Below are 22,970 nucleotides of genomic sequence, written 5' to 3' on the forward strand. Positions count from 1 at the left end.
TAGTAACCTTCTCCAATCTACCTGGGAAAGCTTCTCTCTCGTGCCTCTGTAATTCGCTTTATTCGTTTGCGATAATCTCCGCTAGTATCCTTCTCCAATCTACCTGGGAAAGCTTCTCTCTCGTGCCTCTGTAATTCGCTTTATTCGATTGCGATCATCTCCGCTAGTATCCTTCTCCAATCTACCTGGGAAAGCATCTCTCTCGTGTCTCTGTAATTCGCTTTATTCCATTGCGATCATCTCCGCTAGTATCCTTCTCCAATCTACCTGGGAAAACTTCTCTCTCGTGTCTCTGTAATTCACTTTATTCCATTGCGACCATCTCCGCTAGTATCCTTCCCCAATCTACCTGGGAAAGCTTCTCTCTCGTGCCTCTGTAATTCGCTTTATTCGATTGCGATCATCTCCGCTAGTATCCTCCAATCTACCTGGGAAAGCTTCTCTCTCGTGCCTCTGTAATTCGCTTTATTCCATTGCGATAATCTCCGCTAGTATCCTTCTCCAATCTACCTGGGAAAGCTTCTCTCTCGTGCCTCTGTAATTCGCTTTATTCCATTGCGATCATCTCCGCTAGTATCCTTCTCCAATCTACCTGGGAAAGCTTCTCTCTCGTGCCTCTGTAATTCGCTTTATTCGATTGCGATCATCTCCGCTAGTATCCTTCTCCAATCTACCTGGGAAATCTTCTCTCTCGTGCCTCTGTAATTCACTTTATTCCATTGCGACCATCTCCGCTAGTATCCTTCTCCAATCTACCTGGGAAAGCTTCTCTCTCGTGCCTCTGTAATTCGCTTTATTCCATTGCGACCATCTCCGCTAGTATCCTTCTCCAATCTACCTGGGAAAGCTTCTCTCTCGTGCCTCTGTAATTCGCTTTATTCCATTGCGATCATCTCCGCTAGTATCCTTCTCCAATCTACCTGGGAAAGCTTCTCTCTCGTGCCTCTGTAATTCGCTTTATTCCATTGCGATCATCCCCGCTAGTATCCTTCTACAATCTACCTGGGAAAGCTTCTCTCTCGTGTCTCTGTAATTCGCTTTATTCCATTGCGATCATCCCCGCTAGTATCCTTCTACAATCTACCTGGGAAAGCTTCTCTCTCGTGTCTCTGTAATTCGCTTTATTCCATTGCGATCATCTCCGCTAGTATCCTTCTCCAATCTACCTGGGAAAGCTTCTTTCTCGTGCCTCTGTAATTCGCTTTATTCCATTGCGATCATCTCCGCTAGTATCCTTCTCCAATCTACCTGGGAAAGCTTCTCTCTCGTGCCTCTGTAATTCGCTTTATTCCATTGCGATCATCTCCGCTAGTATCCTTCTCCAATCTACCTGGGAAAGCTTCTCTCTCGTGCCTCTGTAATTCGCTTTATTCCATTGCGATCATCTCCGCTAGTAACCTTCTCCAATCTACCTGGGAAAGCTTCTCTCTCGTGCCTCTGTAATTCGCTTTATTCCATTGCGATCATCTCCGCTAGTAACCTTCTCCAATCTACCTGGGAAAGCTTCTCTCTCGTGCCTCTGTAATTCGCTTTATTCGTTTGCGATAATCTCCGCTAGTATCCTTCTCCAATCTACCTGGGAAAGCTTCTCTCTCGTGCCTCTGTAATTCGCTTTATTCGATTGCGATCATCTCCGCTAGTATCCTTCTCCAATCTACCTGGGAAAGCTTCTCTCTCGTGTCTCTGTAATTCGCTTTATTCCATTGCGATCATCTCCGCTAGTATCCTTCTCCAATCTACCTGGGAAAACTTCTCTCTCGTGTCTCTGTAATTCACTTTATTCCATTGCGACCATCTCCGCTAGTATCCTTCCCCAATCTACCTGGGAAAGCTTCTCTCTCGTGCCTCTGTAATTCGCTTTATTCGATTGCGATCATCTCCGCTAGTATCCTCCAATCTACCTGGGAAAGCTTCTCTCTCGTGCCTCTGTAATTCGCTTTATTCCATTGCGATAATCTCCGCTAGTATCCTTCTCCAATCTACCTGGGAAAGCTTCTCTCTCGTGCCTCTGTAATTCGCTTTATTCCATTGCGATCATCTCCGCTAGTATCCTTCTCCAATCTACCTGGGAAAGCTTCTCTCTCGTGCCTCTGTAATTCGCTTTATTCCATTGCGATCATCTCCGCTAGTATCCTTCTCCAATCTACCTGGGAAAGCTTCTCTCTCGTGCCTCTGTAATTCGCTTTATTCGATTGCGATCATCTCCGCTAGTAACCTTCTCCAATCTACCTGGGAAAGCTTCTCTCTCGTGCTCTGTAATTCGTTTTATTCGATTGCGATCATCTCCGCTAGTAACCTTCTCCAATCTACCTGGGAAAGCTTCTCTCTCGTGCGTCTGTAATTCGCTTTATTCGATTGCGATCATCTCCGCTAGTATCCTTTTCCAATCTACCTGGGAAAGCTTCTCTCTCGTGCCTCTGTAATTCGCTTTATTCCATTGCGATCATCTCCGCTAGTTTCCTTCTCCAATCTACCTGGGAAATCTTCTCTCTCGTGCCTCTGTAATTCGCTTTATTCCATTGCGACCATCTCCGCTAGTATACTTCTCCAATCTACCTGGGAAAGCTTCTCTCTCGTGCCTCTGTAATTCGCTTTATTCCATTGCGATCATCTCCGCTAGTATCCTTCTCCAATCTACCTGGGAAAGCTTCTCTCTCGTGCCTCTGTAATTCGCTTTATTCCATTGCGATCATCTCCGCTAGTATCCTTCTCCAATCTACCTGGGAAAGCTTCTCTCTCGTGCCTCTGTAATTCGCTTTATTCCATTGCGATCATCTCCGCTAGTATCCTTCTCCAATCTACCTGGGAAAGCTTCTCTCTCGTGCCTCTGTAATTCCCTTTATTCCATTGCGATCATCTCCGCTAGTATCCTTCTCCAATCTACCTGGGAAAGCTTCTCTCTCGTGCCTCTGTAATTCGCTTTATTCCATTGCGATCATCTCCGCTAGTATTCTTCTCCAATCTACCTGGGAAAGCTTCTCTCTCGTGCCTCTGTAATTCGCTTTATTCCATTGCGATCATCTCCGCTAGTATCCTTCTCCAATCTACCTGGGAAAGCTTCTCTCTCGTGCCTCTGTAATTCGCTTTATTCGATTGCGATCATCTCCGCTAGTATCCTTCTCCAATCTACCTGGGAAAGTTTCTCTCTCGTGCCTCTGTAATTCGCTTTATTCCATTGCGATCATCCCCGCTAGTATCCTTCTACAATCTACCTGGGAAAGCTTCTCTCTCGTGCCTCTGTAATTCGCTTTATTCCATTGCGATCATCTCCGCTAGTATCCTTCTCCAATCGACCTGGGAAAGCTTCTCTCTCGTGCCTCTGTAATTCGCTTTATTCCATTGCGATCATCTCCGCTAGTATCCTTCTCCAATCTACCTGGGAAAGCTTCTCTCTCGTGCCTCTGTAATTCGCTTTATTCCATTGCGATCATCTCCGCTAGTATCCTTCTCCAATCTACCTGGGAAAGCTTCTCTCTCGTGCCTCTGTAATTCGCTTTATTCGATTGCGATCATCTCCGCTAGTATCCTTCTCCAATCTACCTGGGAAAGCTTCTCTCTCGTGCCTCTGTAATTCGCTTTATTCGATTGCGATCATCTCCGCTAGTAACCTTCTCCAATCTACCTGGGAAAGCTTGTCTCTCGTGCCTCTGTAATTCGCTTTATTCGATTGCGATCATCTCCGCTAGTATCCTTCTCCAATCTACCTGGGAAAGCTTCTCTCTCGTGCCTCTGTAATTCGCTTTATTCGATTGCGATCATCTCTGCTAGTATCCTTCTCCAGTCTACCTGGGAAATCTTCTCTCTCGTGCCTCTGTAATTCGCTTTATTCGATTGCGATCATCTCCGCTAGTAACCTTCTCCAATCTACCTGGGAAAGCTTGTCTCTCGTGCCTCTGTAATTCGCTTTATTCGATTGCGATCATCTCCGCTAGTATCCTTCTCCAATCTACCTGGGAAAGCTTCTCTCTCGTGCCTCTGTAATTCGCTTTATTCGATTGCGATCATCTCTGCTAGTATCCTTCTCCAGTCTACCTGGGAAATCTTCTCTCTCGTGCCTCTGTAATTCGCTTTATTCGATTGCGATCATCTCTGCTAGTATCCTTCTCCAGTCTACCTGGGAAATCTTCTCTCTCGTGCCTCTGTAATTCGCTTTATTCCATTGCAACCATCTCCGCTAGTATCCTTCTCCAATCTACCTGGGAAAGCTTCTCTCTCGTGCCTCTGTAATTCGCTTTATTCCATTGCGATCATCTCCGCTAGTATCCTTCTCCAATCTACCTGGGAAAGCTTCTCTCTCGTGCCTCTGTAGTTCGCTTTATTCCATTGCGATCAACTCCGCTAGTATCCTTCTCCAATCTACCTGGGAAAGCTTCTCTCTCGTGCCTCTGTAATTCGCTTTATTCCATTGCGATCATCTCCGCTAGTATCCTTCTCCAATCTACCTGGGAAAGCTTCTTTCTCGTGCCTCTGTAATTCGCTTTATTCCATTGCGATCATCTCCGCTAGTATCCTTCTACAATCTACCTGGGAAAGCTTCTCTCTCGTGTCTCTGTAATTCGCTTTATTCCATTGCGATCATCTCCGCTAGTATCCTTCTCCAATCTACCTGGGAAAGCTTCTTTCTCGTGCCTCTGTAATTCGCTTTATTCCATTGCGATCATCTCCGCTAGTATCCTTCTCCAATCTACCTGGGAAAGCTTCTCTCTCGTGCCTCTGTAATTCGCTTTATTCCATTGCGATCATCTCCGCTAGTATCCTCCAATCTACCTGGGAAAGCTTCTCTCTCGTGCCTCTGTAATTCGCTTTATTCCATTGCGATCATCTCCGCTAGTATCCTTCTCCAATCGACCTGGGAAAGCTTCTCTCTCGTGCCTCTGTAATTCGCTTTATTCCATTGCGATCATCTCCGCTAGTATCCTTCTCCAATCTACCTGGGAAAGCTTCTCTCTCGTGCCTCTGTAATTCGCTTTATTCCATTGCGATCATCTCCGCTAGTATCCTTCTCCAATCTACCTGGGAAAGCTTCTCTCTCGTGCCTCTGTAATTCGCTTTATTCGATTGCGATCATCTCCGCTAGTATCCTTCTCCAATCTACCTGGGAAAGCTTCTCTCTCGTGCCTCTGTAATTCGCTTTATTCGATTGCGATCATCTCCGCTAGTAACCTTCTCCAATCTACCTGGGAAAGCTTGTCTCTCGTGCCTCTGTAATTCGCTTTATTCGATTGCGATCATCTCCGCTAGTATCCTTCTCCAATCTACCTGGGAAAGCTTCTCTCTCGTGCCTCTGTAATTCGCTTTATTCGATTGCGATCATCTCTGCTAGTATCCTTCTCCAGTCTACCTGGGAAATCTTCTCTCTCGTGCCTCTGTAATTCGCTTTATTCCATTGCAACCATCTCCGCTAGTATCCTTCTCCAATCTACCTGGGAAAGCTTCTCTCTCGTGCCTCTGTAATTCGCTTTATTCCATTGCGATCATCTCCGCTAGTATCCTTCTCCAATCTACCTGGGAAAGCTTCTCTCTCGTGCCTCTGTAGTTCGCTTTATTCCATTGCGATCAACTCCGCTAGTATCCTTCTCCAATCTACCTGGGAAAGCTTCTCTCTCGTGCCTCTGTAATTCGCTTTATTCCATTGCGATCATCTCCGCTAGTATCCTTCTCCAATCTACCTGGGAAATCTTCTCTCTCGTGCCTCTGTAATTCACTTTATTCCATTGCGACCATCTCCGCTAGTATCCTTCTCCAATCTACCTGGGAAAGCTTCTCTCTCGTGCCTCTGTAATTCGCTTTATTCCATTGCGACCATCTCCGCTAGTATCCTTCTCCAATCTACCTGGGAAAGCTTCTCTCTCGTGCCTCTGTAATTCGCTTTATTCCATTGCGATCATCTCCGCTAGTATCCTTCTCCAATCTACCTGGGAAAGCTTCTCTCTCGTGCCTCTGTAATTCGCTTTATTCCATTGCGATCATCCCCGCTAGTATCCTTCTACAATCTACCTGGGAAAGCTTCTCTCTCGTGTCTCTGTAATTCGCTTTATTCCATTGCGATCATCCCCGCTAGTATCCTTCTACAATCTACCTGGGAAAGCTTCTCTCTCGTGTCTCTGTAATTCGCTTTATTCCATTGCGATCATCTCCGCTAGTATCCTTCTCCAATCTACCTGGGAAAGCTTCTTTCTCGTGCCTCTGTAATTCGCTTTATTCCATTGCGATCATCTCCGCTAGTATCCTTCTCCAATCTACCTGGGAAAGCTTCTCTCTCGTGCCTCTGTAATTCGCTTTATTCCATTGCGATCATCTCCGCTAGTATCCTCCAATCTACCTGGGAAAGCTTCTCTCTCGTGCCTCTGTAATTCGCTTTATTCCATTGCGATAATCTCCGCTAGTATCCTTCTCCAATCTACCTGGGAAAGCTTCTCTCTCGTGCCTCTGTAATTCGCTTTATTCCATTGCGATCATCTCCGCTAGTATCCTTCTCCAATCTACCTGGGAAAGCTTCTCTCTCGTGCCTCTGTAATTCGCTTTATTCCATTGCGATCATCTCCGCTAGTATCCTTCTCCAATCTACCTGGGAAAGCTTCTCTCTCGTGCCTCTGTAATTCGCTTTATTCGATTGCGATCATCTCCGCTAGTAACCTTCTCCAATCTACCTGGGAAAGCTTCTCTCTCGTGCCTCTGTAATTCGCTTTATTCGATTGCGATCATCTCCGCTAGTATCCTTCTCCAATCTACCTGGGAAAGCTTCTCTCTCGTGCCTCTGTAAATCGCTTTATTCCATTGCGATCATCTCCGCTAGTATCCTTCTCCAATCTACATGGGAAAGCTTCTCTCTCGTGCCTCTGTAATTCGCTTTATTCCATTGCGATCATCTCCGCTAGTATCCTTCTCCAATATACCTGGGAAAGCTTCTCTCTCGTGCCTCTGTAATTCGCTTTATTCCATTGCGATCATCTCCGCTAGTAACCTTCTCCAATCTACCTGGGAAAGCTTCTCTATCGTGCCTCTGTAATTCGCTTTATTCCATTGCGATCATCTCCGCTAGTATCCTTCTCCAATCTACCTGGGAAAGCTTCTCTCTCGTGCCTCTGTAATTCGCTTTATTCGATTGCGATCATCTCCGCTAGTATCCTTCTCCAATCTACCTGGGAAAGCTTCTCTCTCGTGCCTCTGTAATTCGCTTTATTCCATTGCGATAATCTCCGCTAGTATCCTTCTCCAACCTACCTGGGAAAGCTTCTCTCTCGTGCCTCTGTAATTCGCTTTATTCCATTGAGATCATCTCCGCTAGTATCCTTCTCCAATCTACCTGGGAAAGCTTCTCTCTCGTGCCTCTGTAATTCGCTTTATTCCATTGCGATCATCTCCGCTAGTATCCTTCTCCAATCTACCTGGGAAAGCTTCTCTCTCGTGCCTCTGTAATTCGCTTTATTCCATTGCGATCAACTCCGCTAGTATCCTTCTCCAATCTACCTGGGAAATCTTCTCTCTCGTGCCTCTGTAATTCGATTTATTCCATTGCGACCATCTCCGCTAGTATCCTTCTCCAATCTACCTGGGAAAGCTTCTCTCTCGTGCCTCTGTAATTCGCTTTATTCCATTGCGACCATCTCCGCTACTATCCTTCTCCAATCTACCTGGGAAAGCTTCTCTCTCGTGCCTCTGTAATTCGCTTTATTCCATTGCGACCATCTCCGCTAGTATCCTTCTCCAATCTACCTGGGAAAGCTTCTCTCTCGTGCCTCTGTAATTCGCTTTATTCCATTGCGATCATCTCCGCTAGTATCCTTCTCCAATCTACCTGGGAAAGCTTCTCTCTCGTGCCTCTGTAATTCGCTTTATTCCAATGTGATCATCCCCGCTAGTATCCTTCTACAATCTACCTGGGAAAGCATCTCTCTCGTGTCTCTGTAATTCGCTTTATTCCATTGCGATCATCTCCGCTAGTATCCTTCTCCAATCTACCTGGGAAAGCTTCTCTCACGTGCCTCTGTAATTCCCTTTATTCCATTGCGATCATCTCCGCTAGTATCCTTCTCCAATCTACCTGGGAAAGCTTCTCTCTCGTGCCTCTGTAATTCGCTTTATTCCATTGCGATCATCTCCGCTAGTATCCTTCTCCAATCTACCTGGGAAAGCTTCTCTCTCGTGCCTCTGTAATTCACTTTATTCCATTGCGATCATCTCCGCTAGTATCCTTCTCCAATCTACCTGGGAAAGCTTGTCTCTCGTGCCTCTGTAATTCGCTTTATTCCATTGCGATCATCCCCGCTAGTATCCTTCTACAATCTACCTGGGAAAGCTTCTCTCTCGTTTCTCTGTAATTCGCTTTATTCCATTGCGATCATCTCCGCTAGTATCCTTCTCCAATCTACCTGGGAAAGCTTCTCTGTCGTGCCTCTGTAATTCGCTTTATTCCATTGCGATCATCTCCGCTAGTATCCTTCTCCAATCTACCTGGGAAAGCTTCTCTGTCGTGCCTCTGTAATTCGCTTTATTCCATTGCGATCATCTCCGCTAGTATCCTTCTCCAATCTACCTGGGAAAGCTTCTCTCTCGTGCCTCTGTAATTCGCTTTATTCCATTGCGATCATCTCCGCTAGTATCCTTCTCCAATCTACCTGGGAAAGCTTCTCTCTCGTGCCTCTGTAATTCGCTTTATTCGATTGCGATCATCTCCGCTAGTAACCTTCTCCAATCTACCTGGGAAAGCTTCTCTATCGTGCCTCTGTAATTCGCTTTATTCCATTGCGATCATCTCCGCTAGTATCCTTCTCCAATCTACCTGGGAAAACTTCTCTCTCGTGCCTCTGTAGTTCGCTTTATTCCATTGCGATCATCTCCACTAGTATCCTTCTCCAATCTACCTGGGAAAGCTTCTCTCTCGTGCCTCTGTAATTCGCTTTATTCCATTGCGACCATCTCCGCTAGTATCCTTCTCCAATCTACCTGGGAAAGCTTCTCTCTCGTGCCTCTGTAATTCACTTTATTCCATTGCGACCATCTCCGCTAGTATCCTTCCCCAATCTACCTGGGAAAGCTTCTCTCTCGTGCCTCTGTAATTCGCTTTATTCCATTGCGATCATCTCCGCTAGTATCCTTCTCCAATCTACCTGGGAAAGCTTCTCTCTCGTGCCTCTGTAATTCGCTTTATTCCATTGCGATAATCTCCGCTAGTATCCTTCTCCAATCTACCTGGGAAAGCTTCTCTCTCGGGCCTCTGTAATTCGCTTTATTCCATTGCGATCATCTCCGCTAGTATCCTTCTCCAATCTACCTGGGAAAGCTTCTCTCTCGTGCCTCTGTAGTTCGCTTTATTCGATTGCGATCATCTCCGCTAGTATCCTTCTCCAATCTACCTGGGAAAGCTTCTCTCTCGTGCCTCTGTAATTCGCTTTATTCCATTGCGATCATCTCCGCTAGTATCCTTCTCCAATCTACCTGGGAAATCTTCTCTCTCGTGCCTCTGTAATTCGATTTATTCCATTGCGACCATCTCCGCTAGTATCCTTCTCCAATCTACCTGGGAAATCTTCTCTCTCGTGCCTCTGTAATTCGATTTATTCCATTGCGACCATCTCCGCTAGTATCCTTCTCCAATCTACCTGGGAAAGCTTCTCTCTCGTGCCTCTGTAATTCGCTTTATTCCATTGCGACCATCTCCGCTAGTATCCTTCTCCAATCTACCTTCGAAAGCTTCTCTCTCGTGCCTCTGTAATTCGCTTTATTCCATTGCGACCATCTCCGCTAGTATCCTTCTCCAATCTACCTTCGAAAGCTTCTCTCTCGTGCCTCTGTAATTCGCTTTATTCCATTGCGATCATCTCCGCTAGTATCCTTCTCCAATCTACCTGGGAAAGCTTCTCTCTCGTGCCTCTGTAATTCGCTTTATTCCATTGCGATCATCTCCGCTAGTATCCTTCTCCAATCTACCTGGGAAAGCTTCTCTCTCGTGCCTCTGTAATTCGCTTTATTCCAATGCGATCATCCCCGCTAGTATCCTTCTACAATCTACCTGGGAAAGCTTCTCTCTCGTGCCTCTGTAATTCGCTTTATTCCATTGCGATCATCTCCGCTAGTATCCTTCTCCAATCTACCTGGGAAAGCTTCTCTCTCGTGCCTCTGTAATTCGCTTTATTCCATTGCGATCATCTCCGCTAGTATCCTTCTACAATCTACCTGGGAAAGCTTCTCTCTCGTGCCTCTGTAATTCGCTTTATTCCATTGCGATCATCTCCGCTAGTATCCTTCTCCAATCTACCTGGGAAAGCTTCTCTCTCGTGCCTCTGTAATTCGCTTTATTCCATTGCGATCATCTCCGCTAGTATCCTTCTCCAATCTACCTGGGAAAGCTTCTCTCTCGTGCCTCTGTAATTCGCTTTATTCCATTGCGATCATCCCCGCTAGTATCTGTCTACAATCTACCTGGGAAAGCTTCTCTCTCGTGTCTCTGTAATTCGCTTTATTCCATTGCGATCATCTCCGCTAGTATCCTTCACCAATCTACCTGGGAAAGCTTCTCTGTCGTGCCTCTGTAATTCGCTTTATTCCATTGCGATCATCTCCGCTAGTATCCTTCTCCAATCTACCTGGGAAAGCTTCTCTCTCGTGCTCTGTAATTCGCTTTATTCCATTGCGATCATCTCCGCTAGTATCCTTCTCCAATCTACCTGGGAAAGCTTCTCTCTCGTGCCTCTGTAGTTCGCTTTATTCCATTGCGATCATCTCCGCTAGTATCCTTCTCCAATCTACCTGGGAAAGCTTCTCTCTCGTGCCTCTGTACTTCGCTTTATTCCATTGCGATCATCTCCGCTAGTATCCTTCTCCAATCTACCTGGGAAAGCTTCTCTCTCGCGCCTCTGTAATTCGCTTTATTCCATTGCGACCATCTCCGCTAGTATCCTTCTCCAATCTACCTGGGAAAGCTTCTCTCTCGTGCCTCTGTAATTCGCTTTATTCCATTGCGACCATCTCCGCTAGTATCCTTCTCCAATCTACCTGGGAAAGCTTCTCTCTCGTGCCTCTGTAATTCGCTTTATTCCATTGCGACCATCTCCGCTAGTATCCTTCTCCAATCTACCTGGGAAAGCTTCTCTCTCGTGCCTCTGTAATTCGCTTTATTCCATTGCGATCATCCCCGCTAGTATCCTTCTCCAATCTACCTGGGAAAGCTTCTCTCTCGTGCCTCTGTAATTCGCTTTATTCCATTGCGATCATCTCCGCTAGTATCCTTCTCCAATCTACATGGGAAAGCTTCTCTCTCGTGTCTCTGTAATTCGCTTTATTCCATTGCTATCATCTCCGCTAGTATCCTTCTCCAATCTACCTGGGAAAGCTTCTCTCTCGTGCCTCTGTAATTCGCTTTATTCCATTGCGATCATCTCCGCTAGTATCCTTCTCCAATCTACCTGGGAAAGCTTCTCTCTCGTGCCTCTGTAATTCGCTTTATTCCATTGCGACCATCTCCGCTAGTATCCTTCTCCAATCTACCTGGGAAAGCTTCTCTCTCGTGCCTCTGTAATTCGCTTTATTCCATTGCGATCATCCCCGCTAGTATCCTTCTCCAATCTACCTGGGAAAGCTTCTCTCTCGTGCCTCTGTAATTCGCTTTATTCCATTGCGATCATCTCCGCTAGTATCCTTCTCCAATCTACATGGGAAAGCTTCTCTCTCGTGTCTCTGTAATTCGCTTTATTCCATTGCGATCATCTCCGCTAGTATCCTTCTCCAATCTACCTGGGAAAGCTTCTCTCTCGTGCCTCTGTAATTCGCTTTATTCCATTGCGATCATCTCCGCTAGTATCCTTCTCCAATCTACCTGGGAAAGCTTCTCTCTCGTGCCTCTGTAATTCGCTTTATTCCATTGCGATCATCTCCGCTAGTATCCTTCTCCAATCTACCTGGGAAAGCTTCTCTCTCGTGCCTCTGTAATTCGCTTTATTCCATTGCGATAATCTCCGCTAGTATCCTTCTCCAATCTACCTGGGAAAGCTTCTCTCTCGTGCCTCTGTAATTCGCTTTATTCCATTGCGATCATCTCCGCTAGTAACCTTCTCCAATCTACCTGGGAAAGCTTCTCTCTCGTGCCTCTGTAATTCGCATTATTCGATTGCGATCATCTCCGCTAGTATCCTTCTCCAATCTACCTGGGAAAGCTTCTCTCTCGTGCCTCTGTAATTCGCTTTATTCCATTGCGATCATCTCCGCTAGTATCCTTCTCCAATCTACCTGGGAAAGCTTCTCTCTCGTGCCTCTGTAATTCGCTTTATTCCATTGCGATCATCTCCGCTAGTATCCTTCTCCAATCTACCTGGGAAAGCTTCTCTCTCGTGCCTCTGTAATTCGCTTTATTCCATTGCGATAATCTCCGCTAGTATCCTTCTCCAATCTACCTGGGAAAGCTTCTCTCTCGTGCCTCTGTAATTCGCTTTATTCCATTGCGATCATCTCCGCTAGTAACCTTCTCCAATCTACCTGGGAAAGCTTCTCTCTCGTGCCTCTGTAATTCGCATTATTCGATTGCGATCATCTCCGCTAGTATCCTTCTCCAATCTACCTTGGAAAGCTTCTCTCTCGTGTCTCTGTAATTCGCTTTATTCCATTGCGATCATCTCCGCTAGTATCCTTCTCCAATCTACCTGGGAAAGCTTCTCTCTCGTGCCTCTGTAATTCGCTTTATTCCATTCCGATCATCTCCGCTAGTATCCTTCTCCAATCTACCTGGGAAAGCTTCTCTCTCGTGCCTCTGTAATTCGCTTTATTCCATTCCGATCATCTCCGTTAGTATCCTTCTCCAATCTACCTGGGAAAGCTTCTCTCTCGTGCCTCTGTAATTCGCTTTATTCCATTGCGACCATCTCCGCTAGTATCCTTCTCCAATCTACCTGGGAAAGCTTCTCTCTCGTGCCTCTGTAATTCGCTTTATTCCATTGCGACCATCTCCGCTAGTATCCTTCTCCAATCTACCTGGGAAAGCTTCTCTCTCGTGCCTCTGTAATTCGCTTTATTCCATTGCGACTATCTCCGCTAGTATCCTTCTCCAATCTACCTGGGAAAGCTTCTCTCTCGTGCCTCTGTAATTCGCTTTATTCCATTGCGATCATCTCCGCTCGTATCCTTCTCCAATCTACCTGGGAAAGCTTCTCTCTCGTGCCTCTGTAATTCACTTTATTCCAGTGCGATCATCTCCGCTCGTATCCTTCTCCAATCTACCTGGGAAAGCTTCTCTCTCGTCCCTCTGTAATTCACTTTATTCGATTGCGATCATCTCCGCTAGTATCCTTCTCCAATCTACCTGGGAAAGCTTCTCTCTCGTGCCTCTGTAATTCGCTTTATTCCATTGCGATCATCTCCGCTAGTATCCTTCTCCAATCTACCTGGGAAAGCTTCTCTCTCGTGCCTCTGTAATTCGCTTTATTCGATTGCGATCATCTCCGCTAGTAACCTTCTCCAATCTACCTGGGAAAGCTTCTCTCTCGTGCCTCTGTAATTCGCTTTATTCCATTGCGATCATCTATGCTAGTATCCTTCTCCAATCTACCTGGGTAAGCTTCTCTCTCGTGCCTCCATAATTTTCGTCCCTATAAATTTTTTTTAACTCTTACAGTTTCCTATCTCCACCCACAAAGCTTCAACATTCTCTAAGCCTATGTCACCTCTTTCTACAGATGTGGTTCCACCTCAAACCAGCACAGCCGCATCACCAACGCCTATGCCTTCCTGCCTGTCCTTTCGATAAGACGTAAATCTTTTAACGTTAAGCTCCCAGCTATGGTCTTCTTTCAGCCACGACTCAGTGATGCCCACAACATCATACCAACCAATCTCTAATTGCGCCAAAAGTTCGTCCATCTTATTCTGAATGTTCGGTGCATTTAAATGCAATGCGTTTAGTCTTGCATCTCCGCCCTTTTGAATGTTGTCTATGCAGTACAATTTAACACTTTGCTCCGTCTGTATTTGAACTCAGTCATTGGCTTGTCCTTCCTTACATTCATGTTAAACCCATCATCTACTTGTAAACCTGTTGGTTCATCCACAGCTCTATCGTCCTAGTTCCAGTCCCCCGGCCATTTTAGGTTAAAACACTCCCAACAGCTCCAGTAAATCTGCCCGGAAGAATATTGGTCCTCATCGGATTCACGTGTAACCCGTGCCTTTTGTACAGGTCCTACCTACCCCGGAAGTGGTCCCAATTATCCAAAAATCTGATTCACTGCCCCCTGCTCCAAATGCTCTGCCACACATTTCTCTGCCACCTCATTCTATTCCTATTGCCACTGTCGGGTGGCACAGGCAGCAATCCTGAGATCACTACTTTTGAGGTCCTGTTCCTCAGCTTTTTTCCTAATCCCTGTGTTCGGTTTTCCAGACCTCCTCCCTTTGCTTTTCCTATGTCGTTGTTACCAATGTTTGTCACGGCTTCTGGCTGCTCAACCTCCCTTCTCAGGATATTGTGGACGCGTCCAGAAACATTTCGGACAATGGCACCTGAGAGGCAAAGTACCATCGGTGTCCACAGAATCGCCTACCTGTCCTCCTGACTCTAGAGTTCCCTATTCCCGCTGCCATCCTCTTCAGCTTCCTGCTCTTCCGCGCATCATCGGGGAATTGCCTGGGTTCATGTACCAGCTCCTCGGAGAATCAGAGACTGTAGACCAGTGCGGGGTGTGTTACATCGTGACTGGCTCAGCCTGGAAAAGGAAACTGAAATTATGTTCCTTTTCTGTGGCTCAGTACTGACAGCTTCATCCTAAAGGAGTGTCAAGAACATGGGGTCCATTGTGAGAAAAGTAAAAGTCAGTAGAGTAAGTAAATGCCCCCCTCACCCCCCATTGTTACCCTCTGTGGTGTTGCACAGTTCAGCAGAAGCTGAGCAGTGAAAGCAGTGAAACCACCCGCTCCACACAACACTCTCCTCTCCAGAATCACGTGTGCACTTGGTGCTCGCTGGAACACCGGGGAATCTGCAAACTACCAACAGAGGGGAGAGTGGAGCCTTTAACAGCGGATCTGAATCAGATCAGAAATGTTTCTGGGCCGTCTTTCACTTTCAGACACTCTAATCTCTGATCACCCGATTTCACACAAACAGTGTCTTTCACAGGTATTTTTTAATTAAAGAAAATATGTCGTGAGCTCCATGTTCATCAGATCAGGCATTGACAACCTATTTCTGTCCGTCATAAGATGTTCGAAGGAAACACATGGAGACTCTGCGGACACAAACTGAAAAACTGAGAGTGAACACGATCCTGATGAGGGAGAAGGTGAAGGTTTTCCAGCTGGTTGATCGATACGCTGAGCTCACGGTCATTTCTACTGTTCGAGATCGGAGACTGGTGGAACATGAGCTGCTGGCAAGAGGCAGAGACCACGAGGAGTGGAGAGAAAAAGATCTCCGTGGTAAGCTGGAAAAAATCCGGACTGATCAGTTATTCAAGAAGAGCTTTGTTCAAAGATTGAAAAGATCTGTCTTTAGAAACAAATCCAGGATGTCTGCAGCAGTGGCCGGAGTCCCAGGGATTGGGAAAACAACAATGGTACAAAAGATTGTTTATGACTGGGCCACGGGGAAGATATACCAACAATTCCAGTTTGTCTTCAGTTTCAAATTCCGGGATTTAAACTCCATTAACTGCAGAATAAACCTGAAAGAACTGATTCTGCATCAGTATCCTTACTTTGGGAATATTCTGGGAAAGGTCTGGAAACACACAAAGGGACTGCTGTTCATATTTGACGGATTGGATGAATTCAAGGACAAAATTAACTTTGTTGATGGTCGGAGAGACACAGAATCACAGTACACAGATCCTGAATTCAAGTGCAACGTGTCTGACATTGTGTATAGTTTAATCCAGGGCAAGCTGCTCCCAGGGTGTTCAGTGCTGGTGACAACCCGTCCCACTGCGTTACATTTATTGGAAAAGGCAGACATCAGTGTCTGGGCTGAAATCCTGGGATTTGTTGGTGAAGAAAGGAAGGAATATTTCATCAGGTATTTTGAAGATCGGACGGTGGCAGAAGCTGTTTTCAAACACGTGAAGGAGAACGAGATCCTGTACACCATGAGCTACAACCCCTCCTACTGCTGGATCCTCACTCTGGCACTGGGCCCCTTCTTCACACAAAGAGTCAGGGACCCACAGCGAGTTCCCAAAACCATCACCCAACTGTACTCCTACTATATTTACAACATCCTGAAAAACCACGGCCGTGAGATTGAGAGCCCCCGTGATGTGTTACTCAGGGTTGGTCAGATGGCCTACAGAGGAGTGTCTGAGAAGAAGATTGTGTTTACACATGGAGATTTGATCAACTACAATCTGCAGCCTTCCCAGTTCCTGTCCGGATTCCTGATGGAGCTTTTGGAGAGAGAAGATTCTGCCCAGAGTGTGGTGTACACATTCCCACACCTCACCATCCAAGAGTTTGTAGCTGCAGTCGCACAATTCCTGAATCCACATCCCGGGGATATCCTGAAGTTCCTCACTAAAGCCCACAACACGACAGATGGGCGATTTGAGGTATTTCTCCGTTTTGTTGCTGGTCTCTCCTCCCCAATGACAGCTCGGGGCCTGGAGGAGTTTCTGGGTCCATTTCCTCATCAAACAACCTGCCGGGTGATTGACTGGGTGAAGGAGGAGGTTAAACGCCAGAGTGGAAACACGGGGAGTGAAGCTGGTAAAAGGAGCCTCCTGAACACATTGCACTACCTGTTTGAGTCTCAGAATCGTGGACTGGCTCAGGCCGCACTGGGATCTGTGGAAACACTTTCATTCAGTGGAATGACACTGACCCCAATTGACTGCGCGGTCCTGTCTCATGTCATCGGACTCTGTGATACAATAAAACACCTCGACCTGCAGGGCTGTCACATTCAGTGTGAAGGAATCCAACGGCTGGGACCCGGGCTGCACAAGTGCCAGGAATTGAGGTAACTTGATTTATCTCTCACTCTGAACTGTGAAACTGTTCCATTGTGTTGTTTCAATGGAAAGGAATTTCGGTAAATTTGTAGTAAATCAGATTGTGAAGAATTATGACAAATGCCCAGGGGATCGGTCAGTAATTCCCCAAGGACAGGAGGGTTCTTTGGTTCCTTGTGAAGGGATGTTGGAGACTTCATCAGATCAGTGAACAACGACCATTGGTTTAATGGTAGTAAATCACAGGAATGGCCGTGTTTCTCGCTGCCTGTGACCCATCCATTGGCAATGTTCCTTCTCACTGTTACTGACACCCAGACCGACACTGACTGCAGCAGGTGGGTCAGAGATTCACACCCCCTTCCCGGTGAGGGACAAGAGACTGTCAGCAGACTGTCCCAGTGAGAAGGAAAGAAATACCATTGTGAGATTGTCCTCCCCTGCCCTTCCCCGTGTGTGACTTTGCTCACTTCCAGATACGCAAAGAGCGAGGGCGCATCTCCTCTGGGCCTCTGTTCAGACCCAACACACACATACAAAAAATTTCTGCATCCTCTCGTCTTGTAGGATTATCGTTTACCCTTGGAATCCTCCCGTGGGACCTCTCATCCCAATCCCCCTTCCATTCTTTGGAATCTTGCACACACCCCCATTCCTCCTGTAGGCTCTCTATTACTCTTTCCTCATCCTCCTGTGGGATGTCTTTTCCACACAACCCACACACCCCCCCGCCTTCCTGTAAGATCTCTTCTCCCCATCCCCCTTTCATCCTGTGGAATCTCTCTTCCCCATCCCCCTTCCCCGTGTGGGATCTCTCTTCCCCATCCCCTTCCTCCTGTGTGATCCCTTCTTCCTTTGGGTTCTCTCTTCCCCATCCCTCTTCCTCCTGTGGGATCTCACTTCCCCATCCCCTTCCTCCTTTGTGATCTCTCTTTCCCATCCCCATTTCGCCTGTGGGAACTCTCCTCCCCATACAATCATAAAATCATAGATTTTACTACAGCACAGAAAACAAGCCATTCAGTCCTTCTTGTCTGTACCAAAACCTTATTCCGCTAGTCCCATTGACCTGCACCCAGTCCATAACCCTCCAGTCCTCTCCCATCCATGTATCTATCCAATTTATTCTTAAAGCTTAAGAGTGAGTCCATATTTTCCAAATCAGATGGCAGCTCGTTCCACATTCTCACCACCCTCTGAGTGAAGAAGTTCCTCCTAATGCTCCCCCTAAACCTTTCCCTTTTCAAACTGAAGCCATGTCTTCTCATTTGTATCTCTCCTAATCTATGCCTATTCGCATTTACCCTGTCTATACCCTCATAATTTTGTAAACCTCTATCAAATCTCCCCTCATTCTTCTATGCTCCAAGGAATAAAGTCCTAACCTGTTCAATCTTTCCTTGTATCTCAACTCCTGCACACCCAGCAACATCCTAGTAAGTCTTCTCTGCACTTTTTCAAACTTACTGATATCCTTCCTACAGTTCGGTGATCAGAGCTGCACACAATACTCCAAATTTGGCCTCACCAATGCCTTATACAACCTCACCATAATATTCCAACTCCTATACTCAGTACTTTGATTTATGAATGCCAGGATGCCAAAAGCCTTTTTTACAACCCTGTCTACCTGTGACGCCACTTTCAGGGACTTATGTATCTGAACCCCCAGACCCCCTCTGTTCCTCCGCACTCCTCAGTGCCCTACCGTTTATTGTGTAAGTCGTACCTTGATTTGTCCTTCCAAAATGGAACACCTCACACTTGTCTGCATTAAATTCCATCTGCCATTTTCTGGCCCATTTTCCCAGTTGGTCCAGATCCCTCTGCAAGCTTTGAAAGCCTTCCTCGCTGTCCACAACGCATCCATCTTAGTGTCATCCACAAACCTGCTGATCCAATTTATCAAATTATCATCTACATCATTGATATAGACAACAAACAACAATGGTCCCAGCACAGATCCCTGAGGCATACCACTAGTCACAGGTCTCCAGTCTGAGAAGCAATCATCCACTACCACTCTCTGTCTTCTCCCACACAGCCAATTCGAATACAGTTTACAACCTCTCCATGGATACCTAGTGTCTGAACTTTCTGAACTAACCTCTTACGTGGGACCTTGTCAAAGGCCTTACTAAAGTTCATGCAGACAACATCCACAGCCTTTCCTTCATATACATTCTTGGTAACCTCCTCGAAAAACACTACAAGATTCATTAAACTTGATCTACCACACACAAAGCCATGTTGACTATCTTTAATCAGCCCTTGGTTGTCCAAATCCTTGTATATCCGATCTCTCAGAACACCTTCTGATAATTTACCTACTACTGATGTCAGGCTCACTGGCCTGTAATTACCTGGTGTACTTTTGGAGCCTTTTTCAAACAACGGAACTACATGAACTACCCTCCAATCCTCCGGCACCGCACCCGTGGCTGAGGACATTTTAAATATTTCTGCCAGGGCCCCTGCAATTTCTACACTAGTCTCTCTCAAGGTCCGAGAAAAAAAATCATGTCAGGCCCGGGGGATTTAACTACCTGTATTCACAGTAAGGCAGCAAGCAGCTCCTCCTCTTTAATCTCTATATGATCCATGACACTACTGTTTGTTTGCCTTAATTCCATATCCGCTATGCCAGTTTCCTGAGTAAACACTGATGCAAAAAACCTGTTTAAGATCTCCCCCATCTCGTGAGGCTCCACACATAGACGACCACTCATGATCTTCTAGGGGACCAATTTTGTCCTTTACTATCCTTTTACTCTCAATATACTTGTAGAAACCCTTTGGGTTTACCTTCACATTATCTGCCAAAGCAACCTCATGTCTTCTTTTTGCCTTCCTGATTTCCTTCTTTAGTATTCGCTTACATTTTCTATACTCTTCAAGTACCTCATTTCTTCCTTGTTGCCTATACCTGCTAAACACCTACTTAACCAGATCACCAATATCACTTGTAAACCAAGGTTCCCTATGCTTGTTAACTTTGCCTTTAATCCTGGCAGGAACATGCAAACTCTGCACTCTCAAAATTTCACCCTTGAAGGCGTTCCACTTACTAAACACATCCCTGCCAGAAAACAACTTAACCCAATCCTCACTTCCCATATCCTCCCTCTTTTCCACAAAATTGGTCCTTCTCCAATTCAGAACCTTAACTGGTGCATGAGTCCTATCCTTATCCATAATTATCTTGAAACTAATGACATTATGGTCACTGGACCCAAAATGTTTGCTTACATATACTTCTGTCACCTGACCTGTCTGGTTCCCTAATAGGGGATCAGGTACTGCACCCTCTCTCGTTGGTACCTCAATATATTGATTTAGAAAACTTTCCTGAACACATTTGACAAACTCCACACCATCTAACCCTTTCTCAGAGTGGGTGTCCCCATCAATATGTGGAAAGTTAAAATCCCCTATGATTACAACTTTCTGTTTCTTACATTGGTCTGCTAACTCTCTACAGATTTGCTCCTCCGATTCTCTGTGACTATTGGGCGGTCTATAATACAACCCTATTCGTGTGGTCACACCTTTCCCGTTCCTCAGCTCCACCCATACGGCCTCTGTAGACGAGCCCTCCGGGCTGTCCCATCTACGCACAGCTGTGATATTCTCCCTGACTGGTAATGCCACTTCTCCCCCTTTCATCCCTCCGCCCTATCACCTCTGAAACAACGGAAACCCAGAACATGAAGCTGCGAGTCCTGCCCCTCCTGCAAACCAAGTCTTACTAATAGCAATAATGTCGATATCATTATCGTGCCAATCCACGCCCTAAACTCATCTGCCTTACCTACAATACTCCTTGCATCAAAATAGATGTACCTGAGAACATTTCTATCACGTACAAACCATTGATATCTGTCTATACAAGCAGTCCTCGCATGACCCTTATCCTCCTCCACCTCACTATCTGCTCTAACACTCTGCCCCCTCCCCCTGCAAACTAGTTTAAAACCCCCGGAGCAGAACTTGCTAACCTACCGGCTAGGATGTTAGTCCCCTCCAGTTCAGGTGCAAACTGCCCAATTCGAACTGGTCCCACCTCCCCTGGAAGAAAGCCCAATTGTCCAGAAACATGAAACCCACCCTCATGCACCATCCCCTCAGCCACGTATTTAGCTGCATTATCTTCCTATTTCTAGCCTCACTAGCACGGGGCATGGGTAGCAATCCACCTGTGGGATCTCACTTTTCCATCCCCCTTTCATCCTCTGGGCTCTCTGTTCCCACTCCACCTTCCTGCTGTTGGATCTCTCCTCAGCATCCCCCTTCCTCGTGTGGGATCTCTCTCCCCCATTCCCCTTCCTTCTGTTGGATCTCTATTCCCCATCCCCCTTCCTCCTGTTGGATCTCTCTTCCCCATCCCCCTTCCTCCTGTTGGATCTCTATTCCCCATCCCCCTTCCTCCTGTTGGATCTCTCTTCCCCATCCCGCTTCCTTCTGTGGGATCTCTCACCCCCATCCCCCTTCCTGCCGTGGGATCCCTCTTCCCCATCCCCTTCCTTCTGTGGGACTCCCTTCCCCATTCCGTCCTGCTGTTTGATCTCTCATCCCCATCCCCCTTCCTGCTGTGGGATGTCTCTTCTCCATACACCTTCCTCCTGTGGGATCTCTCTCCCCCATCGACTTCTTCCTGTCAGATCTCTCTTTGGCATGCCCCATTGTCCTGTGGAATTTCACTTCCCCAACCCCCTTCCTCCTGTGAGATTTCTCTTCCCAATCCCACATCCTCCTGTGGGAACTCTCTTCCACATCCCTCGTCCTCCTAGCCAATCTCTCAACCCCTTCCCGCGTCATCCTGTTTAATCTCTCTCTATATCCCCTTCCTCCTGTGGGATCTCTCTTCCCCATCCCCCTTCCTCCTGTGGGATCTCTCTACCCCATCCCCCTTCCTCCTGTGGGATCTCTCTTCCCCATCCCCCTTCCTCCTGTGGGATCTCTCTTCCCCATGCCTCATCCTGCTTGTGGAATCTCTCTTCCACACTCCCATGCCGCCTGTGGGATCTCCCTTCCCCATCCCTCTTCCTGCTGTGAGATCTCTCTACCCATCTCCCTTCCTCCTGTGGGCTCTCTGTTCCCTATACAACTTCCTCCTGTGGGATCTCTCATCACCAGCTCCCTTCCTCCTGATGAATCTCTCTTCCCCATCCCCATTCCTACAGTGGAATCTCTCTTCTCCACCCCTCATGCTCCTGTGGGATCTCTCTTCTGCATCCCCTTTCACCCTCTGGGGCCTCTGTTCCCATCCCACTTCCATCTGTTGGATCTGTCTTCCCCAACTCCCTTCCTCCTGCAGGATTTAAACTCCCCACCCCTTTCTTCCTGTGGGATCTCTCTTCAATATCCCATTTCATACAGTGGGATCTCTCTTCCCCATCCACCTGACCCCCGTGGGGGCTCTGTTTCCATCCCTCCACTTCTTACGGGATCTTGCTTCGCCATTTCCCTTCCTCCTATACATCTCTCTTCCCCATTCCCCATCCTCTTGTGGGATCTCTCTTCCCCATCCCCCTTCGTTCTGTGGGATCTCTCTTCCCAATCCCCTACATCGGATGGGATCTCTCTTCCCAATCCCCCTTCCTGCCGTGGCATTTATTTTCCCCATCACTCTTCCTCCTATGGGATCTCTCCTACTCATCCCCCAACCTCCTGTATGATCTCGCTTCCCCACCCACTTCCTCCTGTCTCATCTCTCTTCCCCATGCATGATCATCCTATAGGATCTGTATTCCCCATTCCCATTCCTTCTGTGGGATCTATTGTCACCACCCCCTTCCTTCCGAGGGATTGCTCTTCCCCATCCCATTTCCTCCTGTGGGTCATCATAATGCCCCCTCTTCCTGTGGGATCTGTCTTGTCCCTCCACATGTATCTCACAACCCCATCCCACATCCTCCTGTCAGATCTCTCTTCCCCATTCTCCTTCCAACTGTGGGATATCTCCTCCCCACCATCTTTCTCCCCAATCCCCTTACTTCTGTGGGATCTCTATTCCCCATCCCCTTCCACCTGTGCACTCTC

At 46.9% G+C, this 22,970-nt stretch overlaps 1 protein-coding gene across 1 annotated transcript in view; it reads left to right on the plus strand.

The window, feature by feature from the left end:
* Window positions 1–22,970, plus strand: part of LOC140721711 (NACHT, LRR and PYD domains-containing protein 12-like) — a 57,700-nt gene that overhangs the window by 17,568 nt on the left and 17,162 nt on the right. Inside the window, exon 5 of the mRNA XM_073036496.1 lies at window positions 15,187–16,936. Within this exon, the coding sequence (XP_072892597.1) occupies window positions 15,187–16,936 (1,750 nt within the window). The remainder of the gene's footprint in view (window positions 1–15,186; window positions 16,937–22,970) is intronic.

Source organism: Hemitrygon akajei, unplaced genomic scaffold (genome assembly GCF_048418815.1).
Source record: "Hemitrygon akajei unplaced genomic scaffold, sHemAka1.3 Scf000060, whole genome shotgun sequence".
NCBI lineage: Eukaryota > Metazoa > Chordata > Chondrichthyes > Myliobatiformes > Dasyatidae > Hemitrygon > Hemitrygon akajei.